The sequence below is a fragment of the Hyperoodon ampullatus genome, assembly GCF_949752795.1.
Source record: "Hyperoodon ampullatus genome assembly, chromosome: 9".
Classification (NCBI taxonomy): domain Eukaryota; kingdom Metazoa; phylum Chordata; class Mammalia; order Artiodactyla; family Ziphiidae; genus Hyperoodon; species Hyperoodon ampullatus.
In genome coordinates, this window is record NC_136922.1 from 82,442,724 (window position 1) to 82,460,104 (window position 17,381).

The following is a 17,381-nucleotide window of genomic DNA, read 5'->3' on the forward strand; positions in this document are numbered from 1 at the left end:
GTACCCCATAAAACCTTTCATGACTTCCTCCCATCTGAGGCACTCTCCCTGAATTATCACAGAACTTTACACCTTCCCAACCGGTCCCAGCTTACATCATAATTGTTAACATATGTGTCTTATTCCTTTCTTCTCATCCCACCCCTGTCTGCTTTTGTAAAGTCCGACACTAAGCTCTATTTACCTTTATGTACTGCAGATTATAACACAGAACCTTTTCTACACCATATGCTCAATCAGTTTCTTGATCTATAAAGTTGTCTAAATATCATGAGAGACACTGTGGAATTATAACTGTTGATCTGCTCAGCAGCCAAAAGCTAGTTTAGGCATCCTCAGCTGTTTTCCAAAAACCTATTACAGGGATCTGTAAGAGGACAATGGTGCCTTGTTTTTATTTTTCCTCAAACCCCTTAGAATACAGACAGTAGGCAAAAAAATCCCTTTGAAGAGCACTGGACTGGGAAAAAGGAGATATTCTGGGCACTGTCTTTTAGTTAATCTGGGTTTCATGCGGAAGACCAGTGGTGTGAATTAAGTACCTTTCATTTTTCTAGTACTAAAGTTTAACGATTTAAAGAACATCATATTATATATAGTCTGGAAGAAAGAAAGTACCAGTTAAGCTGAATAGTACAGAAATTGACAAGCAGAAAACACATAGGGTAGTTTCCAGCCAGAAAATTGGGTTCCCCTATATGATTTGTCTGAAGACAGCAACATTACAACCACACTGTGTTGCTCAGGTCACTGCCTCTGCCCTCTGATTAGGCATGTTTCCCACATGGAAGGCATCCTACACAACTGCTTTAACTTGAACTCCTTAAGGGGTCCATGTAATTCAAATAGAGAGGGTTAGTTTTTTGTTGGGAGTTTATGGACTATCAACTTAAAGGTAGTATTTGAATATTCAAGTGTTCTAATCAAGATGTATAAATATTTTATTATTCCACTACTGTAATTTCTTAGAGAAATTAAGTCACATAGATGTAATCAAGTTCATTTTTTAAAAGGAGAAAAATTAGAATTCAAAGTGCTTCACACAGAATTCATGGTGCTTCAAAGGTCAGTGTTTAGATGAAATCAGATGACAAGTGGGTTGCTTTTTAGTCCTTGGTGCTGTTCATAATTCTTCATGGGAAAACCTGTAGCTCTACATGCTAGTTCAGAGGTGAATTTCTTTAGAAAAAGATAGTTTCTTCCTACTCTGCTGTCTATTTATTCATATTTTATAAATATTTGGAAGTAATTTTACATCTCTAGCTAAATATTAAAAATACAATTTTTTAAACATACAGTATAGTTTTATGAATCATGCATATAAAATAGTACTGTTAGGAAAATGTCTTTATATCATAGTGATTGCCCACCTTAAAGGAAAATAGAATTATAAAACAATAAGGCTGATTTAAAATTGTGCATAGAATCAGTAACTGTGCATTTAAGGCAATTAAAAGATTTATTGAATCTTGGTTAAAAGTAGATTGACAATGACGTTAAAGAATAAAGTGTAATTTATTTGGTGCTACTTTGTGAATGCTTCTTAACTACAACTCACCTCACGATACCATATACAATATACTTTCAAATCACAACTCAAACATAAAATAGCCTACAAAATCACATGGCTATAATCAATATACAGTGATTATATTTTTAAAAGAACAGAAGAACGTTAGCAATTAATTAAGGTGCAGTCACTTTTTTCAAATAAAATATTAGCACCATACCAGATAAAATGATCTAAAACTACTGGCCTCCTCATACTCCTTAAATAACTAAATATAAACTTTTTTTTTCAAAGCACAAATATTAATTTGCAAAATCAGTTCTACAGTAGTTAATATTTCTCTCCTTTTCTGCATGTTTTCCCACTAAGGAAAAATATGAAGTAAAAACTTTCACAGGATATGAAAATGAAACAAATAGAGAAACCTAAGCAAACCAAAGGCTGTGCTTCAGCAGTGAGTTCCAACAGACGCGAACGTGGACATCTCCCGGCGTATGGTACTGAAAGGTGAGAGTTCCAGTTCCGTGGTGTATTCGTTGTCATTGTCATCACTGGTCACCGTGGAAGACTTCTGGACGCAGTCATCACAACAGCAGCAGCAGCACTCCATAAAGGCCCGACTGAAGGGTTTGCAGAGACAGAAAAGTAGGACAGGGGTCACACAGGACTTAAAGAACAAAAGGAACTGGCTGATGATATTAAGAAGGTCCATTGTCTGCTGGGAAACCCCTGTAGCCATGTAAGCAGTAACAATGTTGCAGATATTTTCAGGAATAATGCAAAATCCATACAAAATGGTCAAAGCCACGACTGTACAGTTCATCTGGCTTTCTAGCTGAATCTGCCGCTTATTCCCCCGGGTACAGGCTTTCTCGGCTTTGCGGATCTTCCTGGCAGTCACTAAAGAGCAGGTGATGGTGAAAAGTGTGGGCAAACAGAAGTAACAGCCGAAGTACCACCAGAGTCTGGCGCTGTCGTAGGTGAGGGCTAAAACATAGATGGTGTCGGGGAGATCCGGGGAGATCTTGATGACGCAGCGTTCTGCGGGGGTGCGCCCGCTAAAGCCCGGGTCCTCCTTGCTCAGCTGGCGGAGCACCACTTCCGGCAGTGCCAACAGGAGAGCACCCACCCATATGACAGCAAGTTTGGCGGTCGTGGAAGAACAGTTTTCTATCATTTCGTAGTACATCTGGACGTTGGTGGCCGCACGGAAGCGGTCTATACACAGAGCACATAAGGTGAACGTAGTAACTCCGAGAGAAGCAGCCTGCGGGAGGAACACACAATATATTTTTCCTGGGTCATCTCTGAAAGATGAAAACATTAGGCAATAAATACAGATGGGCAAAAAGTACGGGAAAAAAAAAAGAAAAGAAAACGATTTCCTGGAATGAGGCATGAGTAACTGGGTTGGTGACTTCAGCTGAATCATTGTAAGGACAACAAATAAAACTAGAAGAAAAAAAAGAAGAAGAAATACAGTGGTTCAGGGTCATGGAGCCAAAAAATATTAAAGATGGAAGGAGCCATGAAGATCAGCCAGGTCATAGTCAACTTAGAGGGGCAAGGTGGTTGTCAAGTCACAAGATAAACACAGTAATCATCTGGGAGCATCAGATTTACCCCACTGTTTGGGGGGAACTTAAAATAACTTAATGCTTAATAAATAGAGTCTTGGGCTTCCCTGGTGGCGCAGTGGTTGAGAGTCCGCCTGCCGATGCAGGGGACATGGGTTCGTGCCCTGGTCCGGGAAGATCCCACATGCCGCGGAGAGGCTAGGCCTGTGAGCCATGGCCGCTGAGCCTGTGTGTCCTGAGCCTGTGCCCCGCAGGGGGAAAGGCCACAACAGGGAGAGGCCCACGTACCGCAAAAAATAATATAAAATAAATAGAGTCTTTATTTATATATTTAAACAAGGACAATGGATAGGTTGTAAAATGTTCATGAGGGTTAAGATAAATCAGGAGACTAAAAGAAAATTCCCTAGGTGGATGGATGCTTTGGGGTATACCCCAAATACCTGCATTCATTCTCCCCTGCCCACTAAGTGGGAATGTTTAAGAAGCACAGGCATAAGTCATGCCTTGGCAAAGGGGCAAGGAAATATATACACACATGCATATATATATTATACATTAATGTCTACATTTTTAGAACTCGAAGGGATCATGTTGACAAAAGGAAAACCATTTGTCCTAATAATTTTAGTACTCAAAACATTAGTTGTTTATTTACTACATTCAAGCTGTCACTCTCCCCAGAGCGATGACAACTTGCCTTGTGGATTCTATGAGAGTTCCAATGTCAAATAATCTCTCTTCTTACACACTACACATTAGTCAGTGTCTACTAGTTCTCATGTGCGAAATAAGGACACTGCATCCACGTCCTGACTATTCTCATAACTTGGTGGAGACAGTCTGAAAAGGAGATATAATGAGGGCTTAACTGTTTGAAAAGCAAAAATGAAGCAAAATATGACCAACAAAGTCTAGATCAGGGCAAATCAAGAGGTCATGGTTGAACTTGTGACCACAGTTCTTGTACTACAAAATTCATGAAGTTTCCCATAAACACCGGTATAAGAAATATCAATCTAATATGCCTGCCATGAAAAAAGAATCATCTCTACATTCACCTTTTTAAAATTAACTTTCAACTTACTGAGTTGTTTGACTTGATGGAAATATATTTTGCATCTATGCCAGAGACTCAAAATAATTCCAAAATTGAAGTCCACCCTGTGCAACTGTCTTAAAATCAGATTTTGTTTTAATGTCAGTACTTTTTTGAATGTCATAGTTTGAATGGAAATCTGACAAGGATGTGCCATTTTCTAAAGGTCTGCATCAAACAGTATTATTGGGAAATTGCTGTATTTTATTTTACAGATTTTTGAAAGTTTTAATTTATATATTAGCTTTTCAAATGTTTTGATTCATCTCTCTATAAGACTGTAAAACAAAAACAAAAAAATTCTCGTGCCATCAAATGTACACAAATCCTTAGCAAGGCTTTCTGCACTGTCTTCACTGAGGCAAATCTTGTGCATGTTTCCTTGTCACTCTGTATCCTGAGTCAGTCCACAAATACAAAGCTACAAAGGTTTATGCTGTGCATTCTTTTTAAATTATGAATAACATTTCTGTTAAAAGGACAGCTTGGTGATTTTGAAAATACGAGACTCTGAAGAGAAGCAATCTCTTAGAGGCTCAGAACATCTATGTGCTTGGTAATTTTCTGTCATTCCTTACAAAGAACACACAACACACAGGACATAGCGTCTTCTCGCCAATTAACCTCTTTAATTTTAAATCTAGAGATTTAAAGTCTGGACCAATTATCACAGGAGCTAGCCTATGCATACCTATCTCCAAGTCCGTTACAAAGCATTTCATGAGAGGTAATAGCAAAGAACAAATGAATGTGGGTGGACAGGTACTATGACAGGTGTGTTAGATTACCACTGCTTAGATATCATAAATGGTGCTGCACATCCACTCTTCATTAAAAGATGTTCACTGCTTCAAAAAGCAAAAAAAAAGGGGGGGGTTCTAGCTTCTGTATAATTCATCTCACAAGATTTTAAAAAAAAGAAAAAAAGGACAGATTTTAAGCAAGAGTAAGATGTGCCTCTATTTTTCGCTCAGGAATTCTTCTATACTGTATCTTATTTGAAGATGCTCAGTTCTTCAGCCATACTCCCAAGAGCTTCAGTACTGAGGACCTCAAACATATTTGATGAATCATACATTGAGGGAACCTTCCCACTTGTCATACACAAATTTCAGGAAGCTCCTGTGTCCAGCTTCCTATTTTCAAATTGTACTTCTCTCTGATAGGATCCTCTGCAATTAGGATCCAGCTGAAACGGGGCAAACTGTCCAGGAAGGTCACAAGAGCTACAGAGAGAGTTGTTAAAGGAACCGCTGAGGCAAACACTGCCCCCAATGCAGATAGCACTTACTACGCAGTTGCCAACAGCAACTACAGCCCAAATGCCAGTCCCACATAGCTACTCCCTCCTGCCGCCACTGCCTGCAGTGTTATTACTCCAGATACTTTTCTGTAAATTCACTTATACACTTGATTTTATTATGTGAAAGAGCAAAAAGGGTACAAAGTCCCAGCTCAGTACTTTCCCAAATTATTTACAGGAGACCGTAAACCTTTGTAAAGGCTTAACTGCATGCCTCAGAAATTAATTGATAAAAATCACCTGGACAATGGGTGGTGGGCTAATTTCTGCCTACTTAGATATGGAATCTATCCATGTAATTAGAATGCTAAATGCTGGGGTAACATGAAAAGATTTCTATCACAATTTTTAAATGTACTTGTTTACATACAGCTCATTAGAAATTCTACCAAGATGCATGGTGCAATTATACACAATTATAAAACTGTATCATGAAGGCTAGATCTTCTGCATTTAATGACCATATCTGATTGTAAAATTCATGCTCTTGGGAGTAAAGCAGTTAAGCATTAGCTTAGATGTGTAGTTCTTTGAAGCAATATTCTGAGAGATGGAATGAGTGAGATGCAATCTGTTATTAATTAAACTGCAATGGAAGGAATAATTAACATCAACAAAAGCACAACTGTAAACACTTTGAATAGACAAGACTATTAATTGTGAGAATCAAGATCAGAGAAAAGCTGGAAGCAGAAATCTTTAACTAGTTGGGAAAATAAGGTACTGAGAATTTTGAGGGGATTGGCATCAAAATACAGACACTAGAGAATTGAAATAAACAAAATAAACAAAATCTAAAATCTTTTCTTCCAACAGCAATGTTCTGCTCTTCTTTGTTCCCTGGAATAACAACAGTAAAGCTACTTCAGCCCCTGTCCAGTCAACATCCAGAGGCTGTGGATGTTGGGTGAGGCTGTGGGCAGCTGTGGTCACCTGTGGTCACCTGCAGCGTTGCTTCAAGGCACTGGGCAGGCACAGGGCAAGTAGAGACACTCACATGGGAAAGAGGCAGCTCCAGTGTCAAAATGTTCTCCCCACTGCTCAAGGTGCTCACTCAATACAAACATCCAGCCTTGAGGAAATCCTGGCCACCATCTTTACCTAGTACTATATTAAGTTAATTCAAAATGAGGTGAAGAAAGAACACGTGGATACTTTATGAAAAACAGTCGGGACTTCCCTGGCAGTCCAGTGGTTAAGACTCCACGCTCCCAATGCAGGGGGACTGGGTTCGATCCCTAGTCAGGAAACTAAGATCCCGCATGCCGCATGGCGCGGTGGAAAAAAAAAGAAAGAAAAACAGTCATCTATGGAACTCCTGTTGTAGCTATTGCTCCATTTCTCAGAAGCTTACTGCAAACAGACAAATATGAAACCTTTATGAATGAGGTTAAGCTATGAAGGTACAACTCATACCAAATAAAGAGTGTCTTTTGCTAAACCCTCTGATATACATCAGTGATAACACTGATGGGGAAAGAAAAGACCAATGTACTTCCAAGCAAAAATTCTTCCATATGAAATCAAATCTACATGCTTAAGTACAGTGAAGCGGCTGGAATACACTGATTTTTATAAAACAGGAAAATTTCTAACCAAAGTCATGACACCTTACTCTAGCCTAGCTTATATTTTACCTCAAAAAGATGTTTAAGTGCATCTATTTATGTGCTGTCCTTTGTACACAAGTAACTCTCGAAACAAGGGCGTTATTGTTAACAAAACCCATTCATTTGAGCCATGAATGATAACCTATTATAAGTCCATGGTTAGAGACCTAACAATCAGTCAGGAAAAAAGCACGAGGAGCACAGGGTAGAGTTTCCTTTGAAACTCTAAATGGCTTGAGCTTGTGTGCCCTGGCTTCCTCTTGCATTTTCCATAATCCTTATCCTTGCAACACTTCAGGGCAACTTCCCCACCAGACACTTCTTTGAGCAACAGTGGAGACAGCATGTTTCTCAGAGCCACTGTTTATCAGACTGCTGTGAATGAGATGGCCTTTATCAAAAGGTCTTCATTTCAGAGGGCATGCAAATCATCACACTTGCATTAGTGTTTCCAGACCAAAATATAGAGTAGGAGAGATTTGTCTCAACCCTCACAAGGACATACACATCTCTGAAATGAAACAGAGCCCTTCATGGCCACTCTTCCACCATCAAAAAGAAGGTTTCTTACCTTTATCAATATCACTGAGATTTAATCTGATACAGTCACATATCATAAATATCTATCTATTTCTATTGTATCCAGGCTATTTCATCTAAATGTGATTTCCAATGAAGATATCAACTGTCATTACTGGCTCATTTTCAACTTTCTTCCCTTTTTTTTAAACTTGATAACATGCTCTTACTTATTTAAAAAACAATGGAGACTCTTTAAAAGCCAGTATATCATCCTAAAATTTGTCTTGACCCTATAAACCTTTCTTTACCTTTATAGTCCCACCTTGACATTCCTACCAATTACAACTTCTGACTTCTGTAGAAGTACATTCCTTTGCAGTTAAAAAAAAATAATCATTTTACTACAACTTATCTAAAATGTTACAATTTAATTATAAATATACCAATGCTCATTAGTGTAAAAATGCAAATGAAGCAAGATTAACATCATTTGTCCTAAAATGGAAGCCATCTATTGGAATCAACAGATTTTAAAGCATTTATATATTCCATATTTATTCTCAATAATTAGAAATTCATTTCAAAATGTAATATTTCCCACAAGCTCAAAGTCCACATTTCAACCCTTGATATTATTATGATGTTTCTAATCAATCTTAAAATGAACTGGAATTTCTGTTTTTCACCTAAGGGATCTGACAAGTTTCCAAAGAACAGTAACAAATTTTCACCTATTTTTTTCTTGTGACTAATGAAATTGATTTGCATGGTGGTGAACCTAAACTAAAGACAAAATCAGAGTTGGCCTCATCCATTTGTGCTTGGGTAATTATGAGAAATCACATTTTAAGACACAATTCCTCTGTTCTTAACCAAAATTCCATTGTTGGTAGTAGGTTAAGGAAGTACCCTTTCTTTATTCATTCCTCTTTAAAAGGCATGTATCTCTAAATTTCACAGCTTACTGTGAGTTAGTTAACAGATGATTTTCCTATATAAGAGAAATCTGAACCAAGGAGAAGACAGTAAAGGTAGGAGGAAAGTTCCCTGAAGGCAGGGAGTGAGGAGAAGGGAATAAAAAAATGGCGGCCCTGAGTACAGTCATAGACCTAATTGAAATGACTCATTCTAGGCTAGGATCAAATCAGTGACCTTGGCACCATTCATGCTATCAACCATTCAAGTGTGCTGACAGAGCACATTGAAAACCATCATACATTCACAAACTGAAAGTATTCTGTCTCAAGAATAAGTCTGGAATTGTGATGATATCGGTTCTTCTGGAGGTTTTGTGGAAAGTATCTGTACCTACTTTGCAAATAGAAAGGGCCCATATTTGAGGTTGTAGCAATGCCATTCTCCACTCAACCTTGAAATTTTAGGTGAGATCATCTCTTCTGGCACAAAGAATACCATTCTCATAAGGATACTTAAGAGTTAAGTATCCTTGGCAACAAGGTTGAGTTAATTATGGGACCTTGGCAGGTCCATTTGTGGTTATAAAAAAAAAAGACAGAGGATCCCTGGAGGATGGGCACAGAAATGCAGTGCCAGAGACAAACCTCACTGCATAGCAATCTGCCCACCCTCTCCCCACATGGTCCACATCCCAGACTCAGATCCCTGTGCTTCCAGTGGGACACTGTTAAACCTAGTTGCAGCACATAGGAAGAGCTATTAAAGGTGGGATCACTCTCTCGAGGCCTGTGCAGTACAAGGGTGAAGGGCAAGGTGGACCCTTACTTCCTCAGCCTTGGGTACACTCATAAGCTCAGATCTAGTTTGCTTTTGTGGAAATATTTGCTTCTCTTTCACTGTTGAGAGATGTTTTGTTGATATAACCAGATACCCTGGCAGCCCTCAGGAACTGAGGATATGTCCTCCCTTTGACTGTGGGCTTGAGAAATTAATCCAGTTCTCAGGGAGGTCCATTCTTTATGCTTCCCTTTCCCCGACTCTATAATAGGGTCTAAAGTATCTCCCTCATCAGCCTGTCTTCCTATGTCCTCTAAGGTCAAATAAACAATAGGTACATTTTAGAGATTTTCAGAAGAAAAGGACTCAATTTAATGTACTGTTATTACATTGCTAATTAAACAATTCATTTAAATAAACTTTTAAAAATTTGATTTACTTAATGTCCTTATGGCTAATAAGGATGACTAATTCCAAAGCAGAAATGGTTATCTCAGGCAGTGTATTCTAAATAATAATTTAATATTTAATAATATTTAGAATAATTCTGTATTCTAAATGAAATTTCTAAGACTGTCCCATCTGCCCAATAGTCTTATAGACCTCCTATCCTAGGAAAATTAGAGAAAACAAGAATTAAAAGACTTTCATAGTTGTAACTTTTCACCATGGCTCTAGGCTGTATGCATTTATGAAAACTAAGCGTAAGACTATGCTTGAAAAAGAATGAGAGGGAACATAGTTTTCACTTGAATTTCTCCATCCTTGGTCATACCTAAGTACAAACGTGAGCTGACCCATTCCAGAGCCATGCCTGAACTTCCATAACACCTTGTTTAAGCCTCTTTTATAGTATTCATCACACTGTAGCACACGATTTCACCTGTCTATAATAGCAGTATCATATCTATGTTACTCATCTTTGGAAACTTTTTCCTCTCTTCCCCTTCTTCTTCCATTCCTGTTTCCTCCTAACATAGTATCTAGCGTAGCAGAAAAGCCCAGTAAATGTTTAATGAATGAATGGATAGTAAATAAATGAATGAATGATGACATCTATGGAAAAGCACTATAGAAAATAATGAATTAGACAAGCTGTTATTTAATCAGTTATTGGGTGCTGCTGTTTTGTGTATAATCCTTAAAAGCTGAATGCCAACAAATATCTCTAGAAGGCAAGTAAAGAAAAATCCATGTTCCTGTTTATACTTCATTGGCAAGCTTTAAAAAAGGATGACATTCTTATTACAATCAATAGTCAAGGAAATTATTTGGATTTCACATTTGAATATCGTAAAGCTTTTATTTCTTATGTGGAACCCAAATTCAGTAAACTTCACCGTACACTGTTCATGAATGGAGTTATACATAGGAGCACACTTTATACTTTTTTTCTTTTCTGCTGGAGTTATCAGCCAAATACTGTTACTTGCATGGGAATGTGAAAATTATTATAAAGGGATTAATAGGAAGTCATACAATATTTGTTAAGCATCATTCTCACACAGTGTGTCTATCTTCCCTGATAGTATTAGTAGTAACTTTCAAGTGGCTCACAAAACTGTGTTTCCACTTAAAAGTCTATCAGAATACCCAATGGCTAATCCACCCCTCAAGCAAATTTACTGTCTGCCGTGATCAATGTGCTAGTACTTGAATCTAGGAGTTTTAGGGAAATCAGTGTAGACTCACAAAACTGTATAGCAATATCATCTTCAGCTTCAGTACCCACCCTTCTTTTCGTATCTGTCAGTGCCAACAACAATCTAAGACAATGAAAAAGTCATTTGCTCACTCGGTTTAAAACCAGTATTTCTAAAGCCATTGGAGAATCCGGCTTTTTTCATCACAAAAGGTTCTAGACCTCCACAAATCATCCCTGGTCCAGAGGCCCTGGTGAGATGTATTCCCTTTATCCACCCACCACCCTCATGCAGGAATCTTGTATCCCAGGAAAATCAAACTACAGTTAGATCTGGGAGTAACTTAGAACTATGTGAAGCCTTCTTCCTTCCCTACCACTCACCATGAAGGTGTGAGTTCTCTAAACTAAGGAGCTGTCTATATTATTCAAAACGTCCAATTAACATCCAAATGGAAATAAGTAGTTAGCAGTGGATCTGGATCAGGTGATACACTGACTCTGGTTGGCTTTCATCAAATAATTAGCAGAGAGCTGTTCTAGTTGCCATATTCAATGCCTGAGTTATTTGGCTTTAGCCATTTTTTAGATCCCTAAGAGAATGGTGTGGTAGGGAACCCCTCTGCCATTCTTCTACTGCAATCTACACCCAGACCTCCATATTCAACCCACATCTACACGCTCTCTCTATATATAAAACTATTGCTTTGAGTATAGTTTCTTCTGGTGACTCTCTGACAGACCAGTTAAAAATGATGTGGCTGTTAGAAAGGCCACCATCCACCCAGATTTCCTTCTCTCCTATCCCCCTTTCCTACCATTCCGTCTGCTTTATGGGACTTATCACTAGGCCACAGAGACATCATAATCCTGGAAAAGAAAGAGAGAAATTATCAACTACAAATGTTCCTACAATGTTCCCACTATGTTCCCACTCATAGCAGTATTATAACAAACCTAGCTTTCTAGAGATAGACTCTGGAAGCTGGGTGTTCTCCTTAAGTTTTGGTCAACAAATTGAAATAAAAAGAAGAGTTGAATGCGAATTGCAAAGACATATAATTTCTGCTGAAGAAACACCTATTTTTCTACACAAACCCAACTCTCCCCCAAATTCTACTTCCTCCTTAAGATTATGTTAATACTCAAGCTGTAGAAAAAAGAACTGTGGTAGAGAAGGAAAAGAAGGCAAAGGGGAAGATGGGAGAGAAAAATTGTAAAGATCAATAAAAATTAATTGTGGTTAAAAGTTTTAAGTAACTAAGAAAAATTTAAAAATAAAAACATTGAAAAAGGCAAAAAAGACTACTAGAAAAATGGTAAATCATACATTATAAATCAATAAGAAGGTGTGTGGTGGGAAGAAAAGGAAGACTATCCAACAAATAAAATAAATATAAGAGACTAGAAAGTAAAGAAAAGGCAAAATCTAGATAATAAAGGAGATAAAATGTCAAGTAATTTTCAGAAGTCTTGTGGTCAGGAAGAAAAAGATTTGGAATGAGGGCAAATCAGGGAGAGAGTTTTCAAAAAGATTTGTAATGTCCTCCCTAATCTAGAACACTTTGTGATTTTTAAGAACATAAAATGTAACCTATGTATCTTTATTTGATTATTAAAATAATCATGTTTGGCACAGGAAAAAATGCAATTGTCTCAGATTATTGCAATTTTTTAAAATTTAATGAGCTACCAACTATGGAATTTATGGGAAATGATGAAATTTAAGAATATAAAGAGCTACAAATTTCATCATATAACAAATGATGTTAATGGGCTTATTATTTTTCCCGTCTGTTGGATACAAATATCTTTTTAAAAGATGCCAAGGACCAGAAAGAAAAAGAAAACACTCACTGGACACTGTTTTGCCTCATAGATGTTTGCCTACTAAACAAATATCAGCATCAAGTGTTGAGAATAAGGGTCTGGTTGCCAGTGACTAAATATGTATACGTAGGATGGTCATTTCTCTTTTCTTAGTGTCATGTGTCATCTTTAAAATGAGGGGGTTGGGTTAAAATGCCATCTGGTTCTAATTTAACGTGGTAATTCAAAAGCCACTGTAGTGGCTGCTGTGGTTCCCCACCCAGATTGCTTCTTCCCCAAAGTCCTTTAGGAATGAAATGCTGATCTCTCCCAGCTGCTGGGACTATGGGTGGTTGATGGCTCTTAGCTGCATCCCTCTCTAGGAATTGCCCTTAACCAAAGAGATTCACCCAGCTCAAGGTTATGCCCCCTTCCTGGGAGCAACTTGCATCCAATGACTGTTCTGTTAGGGGCTATAAAGGCTGGGCCGTCTTGCCTCCATTCAGGACCTCCCTCTAGGACCACCCCAGCCCTGAGCTCCCTGTGGTGTCAGCTGAGGTCTCTGTGGCATCTGCATCACAGTTCAACATCCCTCTCTGCCCAGTCCTGCTTCCTTCATTCCCTAACAGGTGTTGAACCTGAGCTCACACCCCAATAAACTTCCTGAAGCAGATCTCCACATTAGCATCTGGTTTTTTTCAGAAACCCAACATGGAATAGGCATTAGATCCCTCTTACTTCTGTGAAAACAGCAGTGCCTCCTGGAAGCAGAAATGCTTTATTCTGAAATTTGGATTGTATTTCTTGTCCTCATAATCAGGAAGTATGGAGCTAATACTACTGTCTGATCATCATTTTCACAGAGTACGATGAAACATTATAGAATTATTTCATAAGACGAGGATTAGGTATGAATACAGAAACACTAAATCTTAAGGCTTTTATTCATTATTCTAACAGTAAAAATGTACATTATAGTTTAATTTTTCAAGAAAAAAAATGAGTGAATCTTTTTCTCCAAGTCTTTGCTTTTCCAGGGGAAAAAAAGAGCCTAGTACCAATAATTTAAAAATAGAAAAGGGCTATGAAGAAGGGGGGAAATAGAGAGTAAAAAATAATAATTGTTTTTCTTAAGGAGCTGAGAATTAAATTTAAAAATGAAATACAAATGAAAGTATGCATTTTTTAAAATCCTCAGAATTAGAGAGAAAGAAAATTAAAACACATACATAATAAATACCATCACTCAAAACTCATAGGTCTCACTAAACTAACCGAAGTTTGTATATTCTTTTCTGACTTTGAATGGGATTCTTTTCTTTTAAAGTTTTTTTTCAAGAACTTTGGTAATTTTTTTCTTTCCCCAGTTTCTTTTTTCTGTCCTTTTTATTGTTTTTGCCTCTAATGTATAATGATTTCATCCTGTCCAGTACATTTAAAACAAGCCAATATGCTTCCCTCTTATTGGAAGTAACTCTCCTATTCACTTTATAGTTTACTTTTGTCTCTTTATTGCATATGTCAATTTCTTCTGCATTATTCAAACAATCAGAGAAATCTTAAATTGAAATTGACCTTGAAAAGGCAATTGGTAGACACATATTCTCTTCCATAAATTTCACTTCCTTCTCTACAATTCAAAAATGAGCTGTCTACCAAATATTTAGATGTTTCGGACCTACCTGGAGCTTGGCAACAAGAGAAATCCTAGATCTTGGTCAAGTAGCAACAGCTGATTTAGCAAGCATGGCATGATCCTGTATCTGATCCCTGCCAGGATAACAGAGGGTCTTATTTACAGTCTCTTGCCTTGGCCCTTCTAAGTAGGTACGGTTTTCTGTTTACTTTCCCCTAGCATTAGGCCCTGGAACAATGTTGAACATAGTGTCACTGGCCCTGGTGCCAGACAGGATCAGGGGCTCTAGAATATTTACAGTTTCCCTTCTTCTGGTTCCATAAATGAAATGGGCAGTCTGAATGGAGTAAATCAAGGGCCAGCTGGCTAAAAACACAACTGGCAACAAAGCACGTGGGCTCCTTCCAAGAGCTGGTGTTTAAAGAAATGCCATTTAAAGAGCAAATTCCAACTACCATAATAACAGTTAAGGACACTAGCTGTAGGATGTTAACAGTCAAATTTTACTCAAAGATTTTCGTTTCCAAAGTTTGGAACCTATTATGTGTCTGTCCCCTTCTTCTTAAGAAATTTTCTAGTCTTGGAAAAATAGCCAATCCCTTATACTCTAACAAACGACAAATATATACTATATACTCTGGGAATGTTAAATTCTGTGCCATGATGTACAAAGTGTAATTTTTGCTTAAGCTCATTCATGCAAAATAAATAAAATGGTTACAAAGTTGAGAAGGAAAAAAGAGAAACAGAAATGACGTACGAATTTAGGTGGGATAGCATGGCAGGCAGCCAGACAAACTAATTTGGGAGGTTACTAATATATCCAGGCCAAGTGACAAACAAAGAAAAGCAGATTTCTTTTGTTAAATAAAATATATATTACTCCAATTTTGATATTTAAGAAGAAATGTGATAATATCCTTGGGGAAGAAATCATATTGGAGCACTAGAAACCTAGTAGATGAGTGATGCAGGTTTTTTTTTTCTTGCTAGGTTCTAGTAATGACAGTCATGGACTGGCTACTTATTAACTCTAGAATCTCTGATAGTCTCCAAATCAGAAATCTATATGTATAAAACCATAGTTCAGAGAGAGAAATTTAAAATCTAAACAATTCTATACATTATGAGATGCTAATTATCTCCCAATCCAGGAACAGATGAGTTTGAAGGTGAGTGGACAAAGTTGCTTAGGTCCGCCCCTGTGCCCAGTAATATAAATGCCAATGTCTATAAATGATTGGCAAGAGAAATGAGGGAGGGACCCTGAGAAAAAGTGAAGGGCTTCAGCAGTAGGTGCGTGGAGCAGCCGGTCTGATGCTATAAATCCCGGAAATGAATAAAGCCCGTAGCTTGAGACCCCCTGGAAGGCATTACCTCTACATAGGGCACGACCTTGCAGGAGAAGTCCTCCAGCAGCCACTTCTTGGTCAGCTCATGAAAGATGACGAGCGGAAGGCAGAAGAAGATGATGAGAAAGTCCCAGAAGGCCAGGTTGGCCAGGAGGGAGTTGGAGATGCTCCGCATGTAGTAGTTGTGACACACGATGCACATCACCGCCAGGTTGCCTATGATGCCGGTCCCGAAGATCACCACCGACAAACACATGACCGCATAGGCTCCGTATGACTCCTGGGTCAGTGGGTAGAAAGGGTTCTTCAGTCGCAAGCGCGGGTTCGTGCTGTTCCCCCGCCGAGGACCCCCGCGTTCGTGAACTCCTTCAAGGGAGGACCCATTGAGAGCCAGCGCCCTGCCAGGGGGTGCAATCGTCCGCCCTTCGTGCCCCGACGGTCCATTGACCGTCTTGGGTTGGGGGTCGTGGTGGGAACCCTGGAGTTTCCCGGCTCTCCTTGGCCAATAATAAAGGTCGCTGGCTCCGGGCTCCTTCCTCACACTCTGCTGCTGACTGCGTCCAGAAATGCCAGCGCCTCTGGGACCCCTTTCCTTCTCCTCTGACGTGTGAAGGAAGAGTTGGAGAGCCGTGGGGTTCCCTCTCCCCAAAGTACCCAGGGGCTTCTGACCCCGGGCACCTTTCCACCTCCAGGCGCCAGGTGGTCTGGCTGGAGGTCCCGAGGGCTCCGCTGCCGACGCCTCCGCCCCTCTGCCCGCGCCTGGGTCACCGCCGCGGGCCGCGGGTGGGTCCCACGAAGGCGCCAAGCGCACCGTTGCCTCCTGATCCTCCTCCCTGGGCGCACGGGTTGGCCGAAGGTCTCCTGCAGAATTCCCCGGTCCCCAAGCGTCCCTGCTGCGACGCTGGATCAGTGTAGGTGAACAGCTTTCCCCCAGGCAATTTTCGTTCCCGGGCGCAGGGGCTGACCCGAGGACAGGAGAAGCGGAAACCTTGAGCAGTAACAGAAGCAGCAGCCGCGAGGTGCGGGCGAGACGCGCGCCCGCGGCCCGCATGGCTGGGCGAGGGCGCACCCGGCAACGGCGGCTCCTGCTTAGGACCGACACCTGCTGCCAAAGTTGCCGCTGAGAGTTAGACACATGTCACATACTAACCCCCGCCCCTGCAGCGGGGGACGGGAGATTAGGGGGAGGTTGGGGGATGGGTCTTGGGGTCACAGCCCTTCCCCTCTACAATCCTTCCTCGTCTGGTGTCCTGTGCATTTCTCAGCCAAGTCCAACCCGAGTGCTGCGTATTCCCAAGATTCAGAGAGGGAATCGCTGCTGCCGGTGGCTGACCTTGAAAACTTGCAACCAACGCCTGACTGTTGATTAATGTTGCGACTGGGAGAAGCCCAGACGAAGCCCCACGCTCCTCCCTGCCTTTGGGGTGGCTGCCTTCCTGGTAACAGTCGCTCTGCCTATTTACATGCTTTCGATATAGCTTTATCCAGCAGCAAGACGAGGTCGCTTCAAGGGAAAGGAAAGCAAGTTCCCCACCTTCAGATGACTAGTAGCCACACTCCCGCTCCCGCTTGCTGGAGACAGGCTGCCCACAGCCAGACGCCGCGCACATGCGCCGGGGAAACTCT

At 40.0% G+C, this 17,381-nt stretch overlaps 1 protein-coding gene across 1 annotated transcript; it reads right to left on the minus strand.

The window, feature by feature from the left end:
• Positions 1-1,725: 1,725 nt before the first annotated feature.
• On the minus strand, positions 1,726-16,806 carry GPR37 (G protein-coupled receptor 37; the record flags this gene model as incomplete). The annotated part of the gene is made up of 2 exons (XM_079711086.1): positions 1,726-2,777; positions 15,781-16,806. The coding sequence occupies 2 exons, from the start codon at positions 16,804-16,806 to the stop codon at positions 1,959-1,961; spliced, it is 1,845 nt and encodes a 614-aa protein (XP_079567212.1). The 3' UTR covers positions 1,726-1,958.
• Positions 16,807-17,381: the final 575 nt, after the last annotated feature.